Source organism: Eimeria acervulina, genomic scaffold (genome assembly GCF_000499425.1).
Source record: "Eimeria acervulina Houghton genomic scaffold, Eah_scaff744, whole genome shotgun sequence".
Classification (NCBI taxonomy): Eukaryota; Apicomplexa; class Conoidasida; order Eucoccidiorida; family Eimeriidae; genus Eimeria; species Eimeria acervulina.
This window is the reverse complement of record NW_013547169.1, coordinates 1-17,637: the sequence shown is the minus strand read 5'-3', so window position 1 is coordinate 17,637 and position 17,637 is coordinate 1. Positions and strand designations below refer to the sequence as shown.

The 17,637-nt window shown below is 56.9% G+C and overlaps 1 protein-coding gene across 1 annotated transcript; it reads right to left on the bottom strand.

Moving 5' to 3' along the window:
• Positions 1-302: 302 nt before the first annotated feature.
• EAH_00047920 (hypothetical protein, conserved) lies at positions 303-15,418 on the bottom strand (the record flags this gene model as incomplete). Its single annotated transcript, XM_013391432.1, has 9 exons — positions 303-483; positions 530-1,773; positions 2,167-4,749; positions 5,219-5,299; positions 5,962-6,271; positions 6,521-8,556; positions 8,837-10,914; positions 11,156-11,889; positions 12,486-15,418. 9 exons carry the CDS (start codon positions 15,416-15,418, stop codon positions 303-305), a joined length of 12,180 nt encoding a protein of 4,059 aa, XP_013246886.1.
• Positions 15,419-17,637: the final 2,219 nt, after the last annotated feature.

Genomic DNA, 17,637 nt, shown 5'->3' with positions numbered 1-17,637 from the left:
TCTTCGTCTCAGCAAACACAGCGGATTTGCTGCTGCTGCTGTTTTGTTTGAATGCATGCAAAGACAAACTGCAGCAGCAAAACAAAATGCCCCCAGAACAAATACAGGGGTTGCTGCTGCTGCTGCTGCTGCAGTTGCTGCTACTGCTGCTGTTGCTGCTGCAGAAGCAGTTCCTGCTGCGCAACTAATACACGGCTAGCTCCAAACGCTTGTCTACCTGCTGCTGCTGCTGCTGCTGATGCTGCGCAACTATTGCATGGCTAGCTGCAGAGGCTTCGGAGTCTGCTGCCGTTCTTTCGCTGCTAATACGACTGCCCGTGTTGTTGTTGCTGTTGCTGCTGCTGCTGCTGCGGCAGAGGCGGCTGTTGTTGGTGCTGCTGTGTTGCAGCAAGTGCAACGAGCGCACTAGCAGCTGCGCAGCAGCAGCAGCCGCTGCTGCTATTGCTGCTGCAGAAGCTGCTGCTGCTGCTGCTGCTGCTGCTCCTACAGCAGCAGCAGCAGCAGCAGCAGCAGCAGCAGCAGCGTTTACTCGGGCAGAGTGGGGGAGAAAGAAGCTAAGAGCTCCTCAGATAGCCGCAGCGCATCTGGGGTGTCTGTCTCCTCTCCCTGCCCCCAACTGTCTCCTTCTGGCAGCACAACAGAGCGTGAAGATAAGAGAGTGATGCTGCCTGTTGCTTTCACAGGTTCATCCTTGCTTCCTTCTGCTGCTGCTGCTGCTGCGCCGTCCTCTGGGGGCTGCCATATACCGTGCACTATCTGAGGGTAGCCTAAAGCAGCTTCTGCTTGAATTGCTGCTGTTGCTGCAGCAAGGAGACAGTCTCTTCTTGCGGTGTCGTTGCCGACGGTGTCTCTGAAGCTAAGACGCACCCTCTGCACACCCGACCCGCTGGATCCACTCTGCTGCTGCTGCTGCTGCTGCTGCTGCTGCTGTTTGAGGTGCAGCATTCCCTGCTGCTTCCTGCGCTGCTCTCGCCGCAGCAGCAGCGGCTGTCGCTGCGGCAGCAAACGAGATATTAAACCATCAACAGACATAAGCCCTTCAACGCCTTCTACACTGAAGTCAGGAGACAGCAGCAAAGCAGGTCCTGTCTGCAGCGCAGCACTTCTGCTGCTCAGCCGCAGCACATGAGGCTGAGATATTACAATCCCTTCAGCTGTCCTTATGCACCTGCAGCACGTAGCAGCATCTAAACCGCAGCAGCAACACACGCGCCCGACATCCTGCTGCTGCCCCTTATCCTTATCCTGCTCCTGATCCTGCTGCCGCTGCTGCTGCTGCTGCTGCTGTGTCGCTGCGGCTGCTGGAGCGGGATCGCCTGGGCATGCAAAGCGGACACCTGATGCAGCATTTCCTCTTTCGTCTCCTTTGTCTCTGTCTACTGCTGCTGCTGCTGCTTCTGGTGTCCCCGCTTCTGCTGCATCTGTTGGAGACGAACCAGCAGCAGCAGCAGCAGCAGCAGCAGCAGAAGTGGAGCTGCTGCTGAGGTCTTGCGAATCAGGAAGGCGGTACCGCAGAAAGAAGAGACCAGGGAGGCCTAAAATGTCTCTAACCCCCTGCAGTGTCTCCCTAGGCAGCAACCCTAGGCCTTGCACCATCGACCCAGCCACTGCGCTGCTGCTGCTGCTGCTGCTGCTGCTGCTACTGCTGCTGCTGCTCTTGCTGGGGTGGCTTACAAAGGGCTCGCAAGAAGGCAAAGGAGCCGAAGAACGACACAGGAAGGAAACAGCGTTGCTGCTGCTCTTCACCAGCTGAATGAGCACTGCCACACGGACCTGAAAACAGCAGCAGCAGCAGCAGCAGCAGCAGCAGCATGCACGCAAAAATGTGCAGCAAGGAATGGATGAGATGCTGCCCAGCAACAAGAGAAAACAATCATTATGAACAGCAGCAGCAACAAGAAAAGCAGCTTCAAAAGGAGCAGCAGCAGCATCATCAGAACCAGCAGCAGCATCAGAAGCCGCAGCAGCGCCCACATCAACACCAGCAGCACCATATACATAATCAGGAGCAGCAGCTGCAGTTCATCCTGGCGATCATCAGCACCATCATCATCAGCAACAGCAGCACCATCATCATCAGCAACAGCAGCAGCAACAGCAGCAGCAGCAGCAACAGCAACAGCAACAGCAGCAGCAGCAGCAGCAGCAGCAGCAGCAGCAGCTTACAGTGGAGTGTTTGACTTTTGCGCGCTGCAGCGCCAGAACAACAGGAGGCGAGAAGAGTGTAGCCCAGACAGAGAGCACAGCATTCCAGAGCCTTTGAGTGTCTTGCAGCATCATCATCCTTAGACAAGAGCTAGAAGAGACAGCAGCTTCACCTCTACCGTCTGCTGCAGCAGCAGCAGCTGCAGCAGCAGCAGATCCATCCACGCCCCCACTCTTACAAAAATTGTGCAAATCATGCAGCACCTCCGGAGGGGCCTGCAGCAAATGAATTATATGTCTTGCTCTCCTTAACAGCCTTTCTAACTGAAGAAAGCCACGAAGCAGAGGGCCCTCTCCCCCTGCTGCTGCTGCTGCTGCTGCTGCTGCTGCTTCCCCGTCAGGAGGTTTCTCACCTAGCGCCCTGGAGGCTGCTGCTGCTGCTCTTGCAGCAGCAGCAGCAGCAGCAGCAGCATTGGTCTGTCGTAGCTCCGCCACCTCAACAGCTAAATCTAATGCAGCAGATATACGCTGCAAACCCTTTCGTAGATATGCATTCGGCGGAAAGAAGAGACAGTTCTCAAGGGCTTGAAATGGTAGTGCAGCACTAGCAGCAAGGCTGCTGTGCAGCGGTGTATGCTGCAGCATAGCTATACCTAAGCAGCGAGCTCCCACATGATGCGGTTGAAAGGCAGAGGGACTCAGAAACCAACGAATCGATACTTGCTGCTGCTGCTGCTGTTGTTGCTGCTGCTGCTGCAGACACACCTGAGACCCCACACTCAAACTCTTTGGTAGCTTGCTGCGGCTGCGCCGAGACAGACGTCTGCTGCTCAGCATTCGTGCTGCAGCAATAGCCTTTGCAGCAGCGGGAGGAGGCGCATCCAGAGCAGCAGCAGCTGCTGCAGCAGCAGCAGCAGCAGTTGTCCTTTCAAACTCCCCCTCGCTCTCATCTGCTGCATCATCGGGATCGATCCCGGGATCGTCTCCTCCCCCACCAAACAGAGACAAAAATAAAGGCCGCTGCCTCACCTGTGTTTGAAAGACACAAGTGCAGTACTTGTGTTCAACAACAACAGGCTTCCAAGCAGCAGCAGCAGCAGCAGCTGCTGCTGCTGCTGCTGCAGCACGAGGTGGACCCCCACCCAGACGCATAGGCCCCAGCTGGCTGCTGCCGTAAGACACGCGCATTAGAGCATCACCTGGGCTGCTGCTGCTGCCTTTGCTGCAGCTGCTGCCGCTGCTGCTGGTGCCCTCTGAGTCTGCCGCTGCTGCTCTGCATAGCCGTAGCGGCGCAGCAGCAGCAGCAGCAGCAGCAGCAGCTGCTGCTGCTGCTGTACCCCCTGCTGTTGCTGTTGCTGCAGCTGCAGGGCCTGTAAGGATATCTTCTTCTACAAGGTCTCCTTTGCCTAGAAGCAAGACATCATCTTCGCCTTGGCGAACTGCTGCTGCTGCTGCTGCTTCTGCTAAAAGATCTGAAGCAGCAGCATCATTCTCTGCTGCTTCTTCTTGGGGGTCCTCCTCTGCTAGCTGCGGCAGCTGCAGAGGAGATATAGACGGATAAGAGACAGTAAGCAGCAGCGGGAGGTGCCCCGCATTGTCTTGAGCTTTGCTTTGCTGCGTTACTGTGCTGCGCAAGCGAACAGCAGCACCGCTGCTGCTGAAGCTGCTGCTGCTGCTGCAGAGCTCGGCATCTCGTGTTAGCAGCAAAGGAGACGTCTTCCAAGCCTCCGCAAGTCGCAGCTGCTGCAGCACAAATTGCTGCCGCTTCTGCAGCATACAATACTGCTGCTTCAGTGGCAGCAGCTGCAGCAGCTGCTGCAGCGTCGGGCAGACTCGCCTCCCGCTGCAGAGGCCCTTCTCTTCTAAGAAGGGTCCTAGCCAGCAGCGTACCTGCAGCTCTCGCTGCTGCTGCTGCAGCTGCTGCAGCAGCAGCAAGAAGTAAGCAGGGTCATTACATACAGCAAAGAAGCACCGCTGCGTTCGACACCGCACTAATAGGCTGCTGCTGCAAGCAGGAATAAAAGAAGCAGCAGCACAGAGACGCACAGGGCACCCCACACCTGCTGCATCTATCTCACGGTAAGCAACTGCAGCAGCAGCTGCTGCTGCTCCCAGCAGCAACTCCGCAAACGTTGCGCACGGATGCGGCGGCTCCATCAACGATCCTCCTGCTGCAGCTGCTTGCGCTGCTGCTGCTGCTGCTGCTTCGGCGTGCGCTGCTGCTGCTTCTGGGTCTGCTGCAGTAACAGGCGCCTGCCCCTCCTGCTGCAGCTGCTGCTCTACAATGGCTTGCTGCCGGGAAAGCTCCCGCAGCAGCAGCAGCAGCTGCAGCTTGGCGTGCTGCGCTGCAGCAGGGAGGAAAGCCGCTGCAGCAGGACACAGCAGCACGGCTCGAATATAAGGAGGGATCTCTTCATTTGCTTTGCTGCTGACGGAAGCTAGCAGCAGCGGCTGCGGCGAGGGAGGCAGCGCAGCAGCAGCACTCAAGCTCGGCAGCAGCAACAAAGAACCTGCTGCTGCTGTTGCTTCTGTTGGAGGCAGCCAGAAAGGCGCTGGCGGCGCCTTAGGACAAACAGAGTCTGCAAAAGAGAGAAGATGTGAAGCCTGCAGCAGCAAACAGCAGCAACAATTCATGTAGCTAGCTAGCTAGCTAGCTAGCTGTAACCATCTGGCTAGCTAGCTAGCTAGCTGGCTAGCTGGTTAGCTAGCTAGCTTAGTAAATGCATAGATAGGGGGATACAGCTAGCTAGCGGTGGCTCCTTATCTATTCAGAGACAAAGAGAGATAGAAAAGTAAGAAGGAGACAGAGGCGAAGCAAATGCGGAGACGGAGACAGCAGCAGCAAAGCAGCAGCAAAGCAGCAGCAGAAAGAAGCAGCAGCAGCAAACAATGAAACGGAAGCAAATAACATAAGGACATAAAGAGACAGATAAAAAGAACAAAGAGACAGCAAAGAGACCCCTGAAGAGATAAAAGCAGCAGCAGCACAGAGTGAGACACAGCAGCAGACACCGCAGTGTGCGGCAGCAAAATAATAAACAAAATAATAAACAAAGCAGCAGCAGAAGCTTACAACAACAACAGAGTGCAGCACAGATTGCTGCACAACCCCAAGAGACACCCAACTAGCCACTGCAGAGTTTTCGCTGGCTGCCTGAAGCAAACACAAAGACAGAGCCCATCATCAACATGCTGCTGCTGCTGCTGCTGCTGCTGTTGCTGCTGCTGCTGCTGCACTAGCTGCTGCACCAGACGCTGCTCCTGTCGCTGCTGCTGCTGCGGGTGCACCAGCAGCTTCTACAGCACACGCTGATGCTGCAAGGGCTGCTGCTGCTGCTGCAGGCTCTGCTGCTGCAAAGGCTGCTGCTGCTGCAGCTGCACTGGAAGATACAGCACTCCCTCACAGCAGCAGAGACAACAGGAGCACCCGCAGCAGCGCTCACAGCAGCAGCAGCAACATACGCAGCAGCAACAGAGGCAGCAGAAGCAGCAGCCTGTAGAGTATCGAGCAGGCATCAGACAACGCAAAGTGCAGCAGCACCAGCCACAGCAGCAAGTCCCCCTGTTGCTTTAGCATCACCAGCAGCAGCAGCACATGCGCCCCCACCAGCAGCAGCAGCAGCACCAGCAGCACATGAGCCCCAATCAGCAGCAGCAGCAGCAGCACATACGCCCCCAACATCAGCAGCAGCAACAGAAGCAGCAGCCACAGAAGACGCAGCAGCAGCAGCAGAAGCACCAGCAGCAGCAGCAGCAGAAGCAACAGCAGCAGCAGCAGCAGAAGCAACAGCAGCAGCAGCAGCAGCAGGTTTATACCTGTAGGAAGAAGAGGAGTTTCTCTTTGAAGTGCTCCTGGCTTAAGTCAATGAGCCGCCCGACTGCCCGACCCAGTCGGTCTAAGAGGGCCCGGCGCAGCAGCCGCTGCAGCGCAACATGTTCATTCCAAGCTGCTTCGTTTGCTGCTGCAGCACGTGCTGCTGCTGCTGCCGCTGCTGCTGCTGCTGCTGACCACGTCCTTGAAGTCCGCACACGCCGGCTGCAGCAGCTGCGACAGCTGCGCAGACACTCCACCGCCTCCCCATCTAATGCTGCCCAGTCTCCTGCAATTATAGACACCTCCGTAAACCTGCAGCAGCAGCAGCAGCAGCAGAAGCAGCAGCAGCAGCAGCAGAAGCAGAAGCAGAAGCAGCAGAAGGCAGGGGTAGTGAGCAAAAGAAATTCGGAGACACCTGTTTGCTGCAGCAAAACTCTGCTGCACTGCATTTCAGGTGCAGCAGAAGCCCGCTACCGTTGCTGCTGCCGAGTGTGCTTGTGAACAGCAGCAGCAGCAACACCACCTGCTGCTGCTGCTGTTGCTGCTGCTGCTGCTGCTTACCAGGGATAGTGACACTTGAGAGTAAATAAGAGAGGCCCCACTAAAGGAAACAAAAGACGGGGACAGAGGGGCAGTGGAAGCCGCTGCAGCATGTCAACAAACTGCCGAGCCTGCTGCTGCTGCTGCTGCTGCGCTTGCTGCTGCGGCTGCTGCTGTTGCTGTTGCTGCTGCTTCGCAGAAGCCTCAACAGGAGCTGCAGCTGCAACACCAGCGCCAGCAGCAGCGACAGCACCAGCAGGTGAATCCGAAGGCGTCCGCGCTTCAAGCGGCTCCTGTTGCTGCTGCTCTTGCTTATGCTGCTGCTGCTGCTGTTGTTGTTGTTGCTGCTGCTGCTGCTGTTGTTGTTGCTGCTGCTGCTGAGCATTCTGTTTGTCGGTTTGAGGTGAGGGGGTAGGCTGCTGCTCTGCTGCTGCTTGGGTATGGTTTTGCTGCTGCAGATTGCGCTCTGTCTGTTGAAGTGCTGCTTGCTGCTCCTCCTGCAGCAGCTGCTTAAGCTGGCGCTGCTGCAGCGGGGAGAATGGGATGGGGTTGCTGCTGCTGAGGACCTGCTGCTGCAGCAGGGCTGCAAATGCTTCCTGCTGCAGCACCCTGCTGCACAGCTGATGATAGAGAGAATCTAGAGACACCTCCAGCAGCAGCAGCTCTGCTGTTGCTCCTACGTCCCCCCTGCTGCTGCTGCTCTCTCTTGCTGCTGCCAGTACACCCCGTACAGACCCCACCTGTTGCAGCAGCTCCAGACAGCTGCAACGCACCCTGCAGCAGCCGCATGCGTGTCGCTGCTGCTGTTGCTGTTGCTGCTGCTGCTGCTGCGGGTATGCGGGCTCCATAGGGCAGCGGGAGACAGCAGGATGCCCAGCAATGACTTGCAGCTGAACAAGCAGCTCGCCGTAATGGTCATGATGCTGCTGCTGATGCTGCTGCTGCTGCTGCTGCCGCTGCTGCTGCTGCTGCTGCGGGTATGTATGCAGTCGGTGGCAGTATAGTGCTACAGCTAAGGGGACGACTGGGACGGGCAGCGCCTTAGAAAACTCCTCGGGGAGACAGTAGATGCTGCGCTCCTTGGTGCTGCTGTTGCTGCTGCTGTTACTGCTGCTGCTGCTGCCGCTGCTGCTGTTGGGCGGCTGTGCAGGTGGCGGCGGAGAAGGTGTTGTTGTTGGTGTTGCTGCTGCTGCTGCTGCTGCTGCTGCTGCTGCTGTCCCTGTAGGATGGTCGTGCTCGCACTCGGAGAGGAGACAGCTCTCTAGCCCCATGTGCTGCTCAGCCCCAAGCAGAGACAGCAGATGCTGCAGCTGCGACAGCGAAGCGCCTAAGGCCTTGAGGCGCTGGGAGGCAGAGACTGTGTGCTGCTGTTGCTGATGCTGCTGCTGCTGCTGCTGCAACTGTTGCTGCAGATCGGAGAGAGAGAAGAATCCGCTCGAGTCCGTATTTGTGTCTATGTCAGCGCTTTCTGCTGCTGCTGCTGCTGCTGCTGCTTCTGCTGCAGTCGTTGCTGCTGCTGCTGCTGCGCTTCCAGAGTGCTCGGCTAAGTTCCTGGGGAACACCTCGAGTGGCAAATACAGCCGCACCTGCTGCTGCTGCTGCTGCTGCTCTTGCTCTTGCTGCTGCTGCTGCTGCTCTTGGTGGTCCTGCTGCTGTTGCTGTTGCGGTTGTTGTTGTTGCTGCTGCTGCATTTGCTGCTGCATTTGCTGCTGCAGCTGCTGCACCAGCTGTCGCTCTGTCTGCTGCAGCTCCTCATAAGCCTGCTGAGAGAGTCCTAGGGCCCTCCAGAAGGCAGCACTGTCTCCGCCTGTGCGGCAGTAAGCAACAGTAGCCTTAAGAATAGCTGCATCTGCACCAAGAGCAAGAGCAGCTTCTGCTGCAGCAGATGAGCAGCTAGCAGCAGCAGGAGCAGCAGCAGCAGAAGCACCAGCAGGAGACTGCAGCGACACCAGCAGCGGAGGCACAGCTCGCGGTGTCTTCGCCAGTGTCTGCATCCAAGCAGCAAAGAACGGATCTTCTGCTGCAGCAGCAGCACACAACAGCGTCGCCTCCAGAGCCTGCAGCAAACAACGCCCGCACTCCTACAGCACCCAATCAATCTACCTACCTGGCTAGCTAGCTAGCTAGCTAGCTAGGGAGCTAGCTAGGTAGGTAGCTAGGTCGCTAGGTAGCTAGCTAGCCACGAGAGCACTCAGCTAGCTAGCTAGCTAGCTAGCCAGCTGACAGGCTAATGGTTTATGTGCAGCCCCAGCCTGACATCCCCACCTGCTGCTGCTACTACTACTACTACTACTGCTGCTGCTGCTGTTGCTGCTGCTGCTGCAGCGTAGGATTCACCTGCATTAGCCTCGCGCCTAAGATGAGAGGGGCTAAGACCCCCACACAGAAGCGAACGACACTTCGCACCTCCATCCCTTCATTCCAGTGTCTCCCCAGCTGCAGCAGCAGCCGCTCTGCTGCTGTTGCTGCTGCTGCTGGCAGCAGCGGAAACGCAACAGCCTTCAGTGTCTCCTCCTCTAGTGCATGCGGTGACGGCAGCTCCCCCACCACGCTGCAGTCGGCACAACTGTCTCCTGCTGCTGCTCCTCCTCCTGCTGCTGGTCCTGCTGCTGCTGCTGCTGCTGCAGGCAAGGACAACCCAGGAGCAGCAGCAGCTGATACTCCTGACTTCGCTGCAACAGGGATTGCGGCCTCAGCAAATCCTCCGATTCCTGCTGCTGCTGCTGCTGCTGCTGCTGCGCTTCCTGCCGCAACCGCTGCGTCAGTATGAGGCACACCGAGGTTCGCTACCTGGGCAGGCATATGCTGCTGTTGCTCATGCTGCTGTTCTGCTGCTGCTGTCTTCGCCCGTGTGGGTGAACGGTCCCGCTGCTGCTGCAACACATGAGAAGCTGCACTCTGGTGGGAAGGGGCGAAGTAGCTTTTGCTGCTGCTGCTGCTGTCGGTTTCTTCAGCTGCAGCACCAGCAGCAGCAGCACTGACAGCAGCAGGAGCAGAAGCAGCAGCACTGCTGCTGCTGCAGCACAAACCAGCACTGTTCCAGCCATCACTGTGACAGCGACGTCTCGCAAGCGGGAGGCAGCAGCAGCGGAGGCCCAGGACTGCAGGCAGCTTTCTAGAGGGCTTCTTTAGAGCCCCCTGCTGCTGCTGCTGCTGCTGAGGCTGCTGCTGCTGCCCCTGTTGCTGCTGCTGCTGGTCATGCTGTAGCTGCTGCTCGTCTTGCTGCTGCTGCAGCTTTTCGTGCTGTTGCTGCTGTTCTTGGTGGTGTTGCTGTTGCGTGTGTTGCTGATGCTGCTCCTCCTCCAACGCCAGATCCTGCTGCTGCTGCTGCTGCTGCTGCTGCTGCTTTCGCGCTAGCAGCAGCAGCATAAACGCTGTGTGCTGCTCGTTTTGCCAGGCCCAGAGTTCTGTAATGATGAAGGAGAAGAGCCAGGCCCAGAAGCTAACAGCTCTTTGCTGCTGAGTGTCTCCTTCAAGAAGAGACAGTAGAAAGAGAGTAAGTGCTGCTGGATCTGCTGCTGCTTTTGCTGCACCTCCCAGCCCCCACGGGGACCACCGCCAAGGAGGTAGGGGGCATGATAAAAAGCGAGAAGAAGCAAACAATGCATGCAGAAGATCGCTCTGCTGCTGCAGCTGTTGCTGCAGCTGTTCCTGCAGCTGCTGCTGCTGCTGCTGTGTCGGACCCCCCAAACTCCGCCGCATCTCGCGAGGGGTCGCAATGCTCTCAAATTGCAGCTGCAGCTGCGGCTTCTGCTGCTGCTGATCAGCAGCACCCACTTGCACGTTCTGACTGCCTTCAGGCCCGCATTCAGGGGCCTCTTGCTGCTGCTGTTGCTGTTGCTGCTGCTGTTGCTGTTGCTGCTGCTGTTGCTGCTGCTGCTGCCCCAGCTGCAGTTCCTCTGGCTTCTGAGTGTCCGCTTGCTCTTGCTGCTGCTCCGATTGTTGCTGCTGCTCCGGTTGTTGCTGCTGCTCCGGTTGTTGCTGCTGCTCCGGTTGCTGCTGCTGCTCCGGTGGCTGCTGCTGCTGCACGGGCTGTTGCTCCGGCTGTTGCTGCTGCTGCCGCTGCTGCTGCTGCTGCTGCTGCTGGTGCTGTTTCTGACGAGTGTGATGCCTGGAGACGGATCGTCTCCTCCTGGAGTGCGCTGCAGCAGGTTGCTGTTCACCATTAGCAGGAGCAGCAGGTGGCGATGTTGCAGCAGCACTAGCAGCAGCAGCAGCAGCAGCAGCAGCAGGGTCTGATGCTGAGAGCAGCATCAAGAGCTTGTCTGGGGCGAACAGCAGCTGCTGCTTTAAACTAGGAGACAGCAGCGGCTTCGAAACTTCAATACAAAAATTGCCTCCGTTGTTTGTCTGCGCGCAGTGGTGCCACCGATAAGGCGGAGGCCCAGACCGCAGCACGAAGCTTATACCTACAGCTGCAGCAGCAGCAGCAGCAGCAGCAGCAGCAGCAGCAGCAACAGCAGCGGCAGTGGGAGGAGGAGGAGGAGGAGATGAAGATGGGCAGATATATGCATGCACAAACACACACAATCATAGACAAGGGAATATGAGATTCAGAGCTCCTGCTGCAGCTGCTGCTGCTGCTGTTGCTGCTGCTGCTGCTGCTGCTGCTGCAATTGCTGCTGCTGCTGCAGCTATTGCTGTGGTTGGGCTCACTAGATTTGCCGTCGACCCTTCGAGGGATTTTTAAGTCCACTACGTGCAGCGTGACGCTTCGGGAGTTGCTGCAGCAAACCCTGCTGCTGCTGCTGCTGCTGCTGCTGCTGTTGCTGCTGCTGCTGCTGCTGCTGCTGCTGTCTCCGTTGAAGATGAAGACCCCGTTGTTGCTGACGCGAACCTTCCTCATTGGAGTGTCTACGCTTTGGGTGTCTGCGGAGACAGAGCCCTCAGGCCAGAAGCACTTTGGTGGCTGTCTCCACCGCTGCCCTGTGTTGCTGCTGCTGCTGCTGCTTCCCGCCTGCTGCTGCTGCTGCAGCAGCAGCTGCTGCTGCTGCAGCGGTGCTGCTGTTGCTGCTACCGGCGACTGACCGATAACAGTTGCCGCAGCAGCAAACCCAGAAACTCCGTCAGCAGCTGCAGCAGCAACAGCGGGTGGCGTCTCAGGCGCTGCAGCAGCAGGCGGCCTGTTGGAAGCAGTAAGGGAAGCAATTGCAGCAGCAGCTGCTGCGCTGCACTGCGAGACAGCAGCAGCAGCAAGCTGAGGGGGAGACCTGTCATCTAGCAGCAAGCCCCAATGACAGAAGCAGCAAGACTCTACGCTGCTGCTATTTGTCTCTGCCCTATAATCTTCACTCAGCAGCGCTACCAGCCGCAGCAGCAGCACACCAGCGCTGTCTTCTACTAATGCTGCCTCCACTTCGCCTCCTTGCTGCCCTGACGACGCATAACGCCTGCAGCAGCAGCAGCAACAGCAACAGCAGCAACAGCAGCAGAAGCAGCAATGCGCACAGAAGTGTTTGGAAGTAAATATTCATCAAGTAGCAGCAGCAGCAAAGCAAGCAGCAGAAGCACCAGCAGCAACAGCAACGGCAGCAGCACCAAATGCAGCAGCACCACGTGAAGCAGCAGATGCAGCACCAGCAGCAGCAGCAGCAGCACGACTCTGCTTCTAAAGGGACAAAGACACCGTAGGGCAGAACGAAAACAGCAGACGGAGACAAAGGCAGCAGCAGAGGCAGAGACAGCAGAGACAGCAGCAGAGATAGAGACAGCAACAAAGACGACAAGGGCAGCAACACAGGGATGAGTAGAAGCAACAGCAGCAAAGAGAGACGAAGACAGCAGCAAAGAGATAAACAGAGACAGCAGCAGAGAGAGAGACAGCAACAAAGACAGGAGCGGAAGCAGCAGCAGCAGAGAGAGACCAAGACAGCAGCAAAGAGGTAAGCAGAGACAGCAGCAGAGAGAGAGAGAGAGAAAAGCATATAAAAGTAATATACACCTGCATGCAACCAAGCGCTGCCCTCCATACGATGTCTGCATACACCCCAGAAGACGAAGAGAGTTAAGCCGCTGCACTAATGAAGGCAGCAGCAGACGCCATTCAGATGTACAGAACAATCTCTCTGCTGCTGCATCTGCTGCTGCTTCTGTTGCTGCTGCTGCTGCTGCTGCTTCCTCAGCCTCCACTGCAGCCTTCGCTGCAGCAGCTGCTGCGTCCTCAGCTGCTGCTGCTGCTGCGTCTGCGGCTGCTGCTGCTGCTGCTGCGGTCGCAGCAGCAGCCTCTGCTGCTGCTGCTGCTGTCTCTGCTGCGCTGTCTGCAAGCACGGCTCGCTCTGCTGCTGCGCCCGCAGCAGTACGTGCTGCTGCTGCTGCAGCATCTGCTGCTGCTGCTGCTGCTGTTGCTAGTGCTGCTGCTACTACGGTGTCCCCCGTACTCTGCTCCTCCGCCACCAGTGCTGCATCTTCGCCTGCTGCCCAGGGCTCTATAACCCCAGCAGCAGCAGCAGGAGAAGCTATCATTGCTGCTGTCTCTGCTGCTGCTGCTGCACCTGCACCAATGCACATATTCGCTTCCCTCTCTGCAGCATATGAAGGCCGCCGCCCCCCAAAGTGCTGCTGCTGCTGCTCATGCTGCTGCTCCTTCTGCTGCTGCTGCTGCTGCTGCTCGTGCTGCTGCCGCAGCATCTCCTGCGTCTGCTGCTGCAGCTCACAGAGAGCGACACGGGTCGCCAATTCCATATCTTCTGGTTGCTGCCCTTGCTGCTGCTGCTGCTGCTGCTCTTGCTGCAGTTGCTGCATCTCTGCAGCAGTGAACTCTGGCACCACGCGTCGGAGATCGAAGCAAACGGGGGCCCCTTGACTGTTTAGCAGCCGCAGTGCAAGTTGCTGCTGCTGCGGTTGCTGCTGCAGCTGCAGCAGCAGCCGCAGCCGCAGCAGACTTGAGCAGCCATACCCCACACACGGCAGCGCAGCAAGGAGAGCTGTCTCTTCTGCTGCTGCCTGCTGCAGTGCTGCAGCAAGGCCTACAGCAAGTCCTGCAGCAGGAGCGGAAGCAGCATCTGTTGCTGCTGCTCCTGCTGCTGCTGCATCTGCTGCTGCTGGCAGCACACACTGCACGGGGGGCCTCCCCCCTCTCTCAGGACGCGTGAGGCAGTCTCTTAGCTGCCCCCCCATTTCAACTTGTACCAAATAACCACTATCTGCTGCTGCTGCTGCTGCTGCTGCTGCTGCTGCTGCTGGTTTGTCTATAACTATATCCAGGGCAAGCCAACGCCCAACTAGCCAGGTTAAAATCATGCATTGTCTTCTTGCTGCTGCTGCCACAGTTGCTGCTGCTGTTGCTCCGGTTGCTGCTGGTGCTGCTGCTGCTGCATCAAATGCCTCTAGGCACCGCAGCCGCAGCAGCACAGGCGCTGCTTGGAGAGGTTGCAGCTGCAGCTGGCGTGCTAGCTGCTGCTGCTGCTCCTGCAGGCGCAGCAGCAGCAGCGCGGCCTCCTGCAGTGCTGCTGCTTCTGCAGCAGCAGCAGCAGCAGCACAATCTAAAGAAAAATTCTCGCCTGTCTCTGCCTTCATCCACCCATTGACGGAGCTATGCAGCACGAACTCAACAGTCTCGTGCTGCTCTTCCTCCTGCTGCTGCTGCTGCTGCTGCTGCTGCCCCCTAGTGCACACAGACACCCCAACAGGGCAACCCAGCCGCACAAAGGTGCAGTAGAGGGGGGATTCAAATGCATACTGCTCGCTGCTGCTGCAGCAGCACTGAGACGAAATTCTGCTGCTGCTGCTGCTGCTGCTGCTCGCAGGTGATGTCTCTTCGCCAAAAGGGATGTTCGCTGCAGCAGCAGATGTCCAGGCTGATTTGCTGCTGCTGCTGCTGCTGCTGCTGTACCTGGACCTTGCACAGCAGCAGCTGCTACTGTTTGTTCCCGCCCTGCCTGCAGCTTCGCTGCTGCTGCAGCTGCGACTCCTTCCGATGAACGCGGCGCAGCAGCAGCAGCAGTAGCAGCAGCAAACATGCATAGGAGACTGCAAAGCAGCCTCACTGGGGGCCCTAATGCAGTGCGGAGAAGCACAAGAGGGGGGCGGCTCCCTCCAGCTGCGGCCGTCTGCTGCTGTGAAGCCCCAGTGTACGTACACCCGCTGCCGCTGCTGCTGCTGCTGCTGCTGCCGATGCTCGGGCAACGATGGCAGCAGTAGCACTTGCGGGGAGTTGTTGCTGCTCTTCTTACCTCCATCCTCCGCCTCGGCTTCTTCTGCTGTTGCTGCTGATGTTGTTGCGTCTGCAGCTGCTGCTGCTGCCTCTGCTGCTTCTGCTGCTGTTCCTGCTGCTGGAGCCTCTACTTTGCGCCCCGAACCGTTGAGAGCTTCTCCTACAGCTGCAGCCTCCTGTGTTGCAGTCTTAGTCTGGTGGACCTCTGCTGCTGCTGCTGCAGCAGGAGCAGCAGGAGCAGCAGCAGCTGCTGCTCCTGCTGCTGTCCTAGATTCCACAAGGCCCTTCTGGAAGCAGCTGCAGCGGCCCCACAGAGGCAGCTGAGGTGGGTGTGCAGCTGCAGCTAGAGGCAGCAAACGCCACTGCTGCTGCTGCTGCTGCTCCCCCTGCTGCTGCTCCTGCTGCCCCGCTGCAGCAGCAGCGACCTGCAGCAGCAACGTGTGACTCCTGCCGCATGCAGCTTCACCCAGAAGGCTGCTAGGCACAGCCACTGGCCGGTAGGAGACACGCCATTGCTGCTGCTGCTGCTGCTGCTGCTGCTGCTCTCCGTCTTTAGTATAAACTATGCTGCTTATAGTGGGGCCAACGATAACATAAGCCTGCAGCAAATCCTGTAGCAGCTTTGTCTGCTGCTCTGTAAACTGCTGCTGAAAATACTGCTGCTGCTGCTGCTGCTGCATAAAATGCTGCAGCTGCTGCTGCTGCTTATATTCTTGCTGCTTCTGCTGCTGCTGCTGCAGGCAGGGCACGTGGCCTGCTGCGCTCATCGCAGGTTTGCAGCTGCTGCAGCTCCCAGTGGTGGCATTACTACCTGAAGCTGCTGCTGCTGCTGCTGCTGCTGCTACTGCTGCTGCTGTTGCAGGTGGTCTTGCGTGTTGTTGTTTCTGCTGTTGAACACTGGTTGCCGCTGCTGCTGCTGCTGCTACCGCTGCTGCTAATCCTTCTGCTACTCGTGCTGCTGCTGCTGCTGCTGGTGCTGCAGCTGCTGCTGCACTAGCGAAAATGAGTGACTACAGGCAGAATATGGTTGCAGTTGCTGCTGCTGCTGCTTCTGCTGCTCTTGAGGTATTGCATTGGTGGAGCTGGCTTACAGCGACCGGCAGCTGAACCCGCTGCTGTGCTGCTGCTGTTGCTGCTGCTGTTGCTGCTGCTGCAACGCGCAGAGTCTAGACTTCTGCTGCTGCTGCTGCTACTACTGCAGCAGCAGCAAGATACGCATCGTCTGTCTTTACAAGACAGACAGCTACACAACTAACGAGGGCTACCCAGCAGCTTGGGAAGGAAGCAGGCGCACTGCTTAGCTCTGTTAGGGTTTAGGGTTTAGGGTTTAGGGTTTAGGGTTTGAGGGTGTTGTGTATGTGCGCGTTGAAGGAAGAAGGGAGAAGCCGTAAGTAGAAGAAGGTGATATAAACCCTGTTGCTGCTGCTGCCGCTGCTGTTGCTGCTGTTGCTGCTGCTGCTGCTGCTGCAGTCTCTCCAATCTCTGTATACGACACGCACATCTCTTTGATTTTAATTTCTTATTATTGCTGCTTCTTCCTTCTTCTTACAGAAGTGGGGTGTGTGCATGAACAGAAGCTACTCACATGCCTTGTGTGCTGCTGCTGCTGCTGCCGCTGCTGCTGCTGTTGCAGCAGCAGCTGCTGCTGCTGCTGCTTCGTTGACGGCCACTGCTGCCCGAGTTAAGTTTATACGGATTAAAGACACTGTGTTTCTCCTTAGTTTCTTAAAATAAACTGCTGTCTTATAGCTGTACCTTATGCCTGTTGTTGCTGCTGCTGCTGCAGGGGCAGGCCACGCCTCAGCTGCTGCTGCTGCTGCTGCTGCAGAGCCTTCTAGCGCTGCTGCTCCACACGGAGCTGCAGCAGGAAGTCATTCTGTCACTGGAGTGTACAGTGAGGGCTCCGGCACTGCCTAGCTGCTGCTGCATCAGTTTTCGTTGCAGCAGCAGCGCAGCAGCAGCACCAGCAGCAGCAGCAGCGGCTGGTGCTGCATCAGCTGCTGCCGAAGGATACAGCTCTGCTGCAGCTCTGCTGCAGTTGTATGTTCCAGAGGCGGGTCTGAATATCCTCTAAGCAACGGGATCGGTGGTGTATCAGCAGCAGCAGCGGCAGCAGCAGCAGCAGATCGAGCAAGCAGAGTGGTCGGTTGATTTCTGCTGCTGTTTGTTAGAGTGTCTGTCTGCTGCAGTTTCATCTGTCTCCTTTAAGGTGCCCTAAGAGCGTCTTCAAGGTGTCTCTAACTGTTTAATAGGGGGCCCTTAACTGTCTCTAAAGTGTCTTTAAGATGTGTATTATATATATATATATATATATATATATACATACAGTGTATATGAAGTTTCCGGTGTCTCTTCAGTGTCTCTTTAGGGCCTATTATCTCTCTAGGGTCTCTGAAGTGTCTCTTAAGCTGTCTATTATATCTCCGGTGTCTCTGAGGTGTCTCTTTGATGTGTAAAAGATCTGTAGTACTGTCTCTGTAGTGTCTATAGAGTGGGTTTAAGTTTATAGTGTCTCTAAACTGTCTCTAAAGTGTCTCTAGGGTGTCTATTAAGCCTCTCAAGTGTCTCTATGCTGTCTATAGGGTGTCTATTGAGGCTCTACTATATATAGAAGGCCACTTAAGTGTCTCTAAAGTCTTTATTAAGCCTCTTCTGTCTCTAAACTGTCTCTAAAGTCTTTATTAAGCTTCTACTGTCTCTAAACTGTCTCTAAAGTGTTTATTAAGCCTCTACTGTCTCTATGGGGTCTCTTGAATGTTTGTAAAGTCTCTGTGAGGCGTCCATTACGTGCCTTTTAACTGTCTCTAAACTGTCTCTAAACTTTCTCTAGACTGTGTCTAAACTGTCTCTAAACTGTCTCTAAACTCTCTACGGAGTGCTGGTGAGGTGTCTGTCTCTCAGGTGTCTCCACATCATCTTCAAAGTGCCTTGGAGACATCTCTGTAGTGTTGCTAAGGTGCCTATACAGTCTATATATATATATATT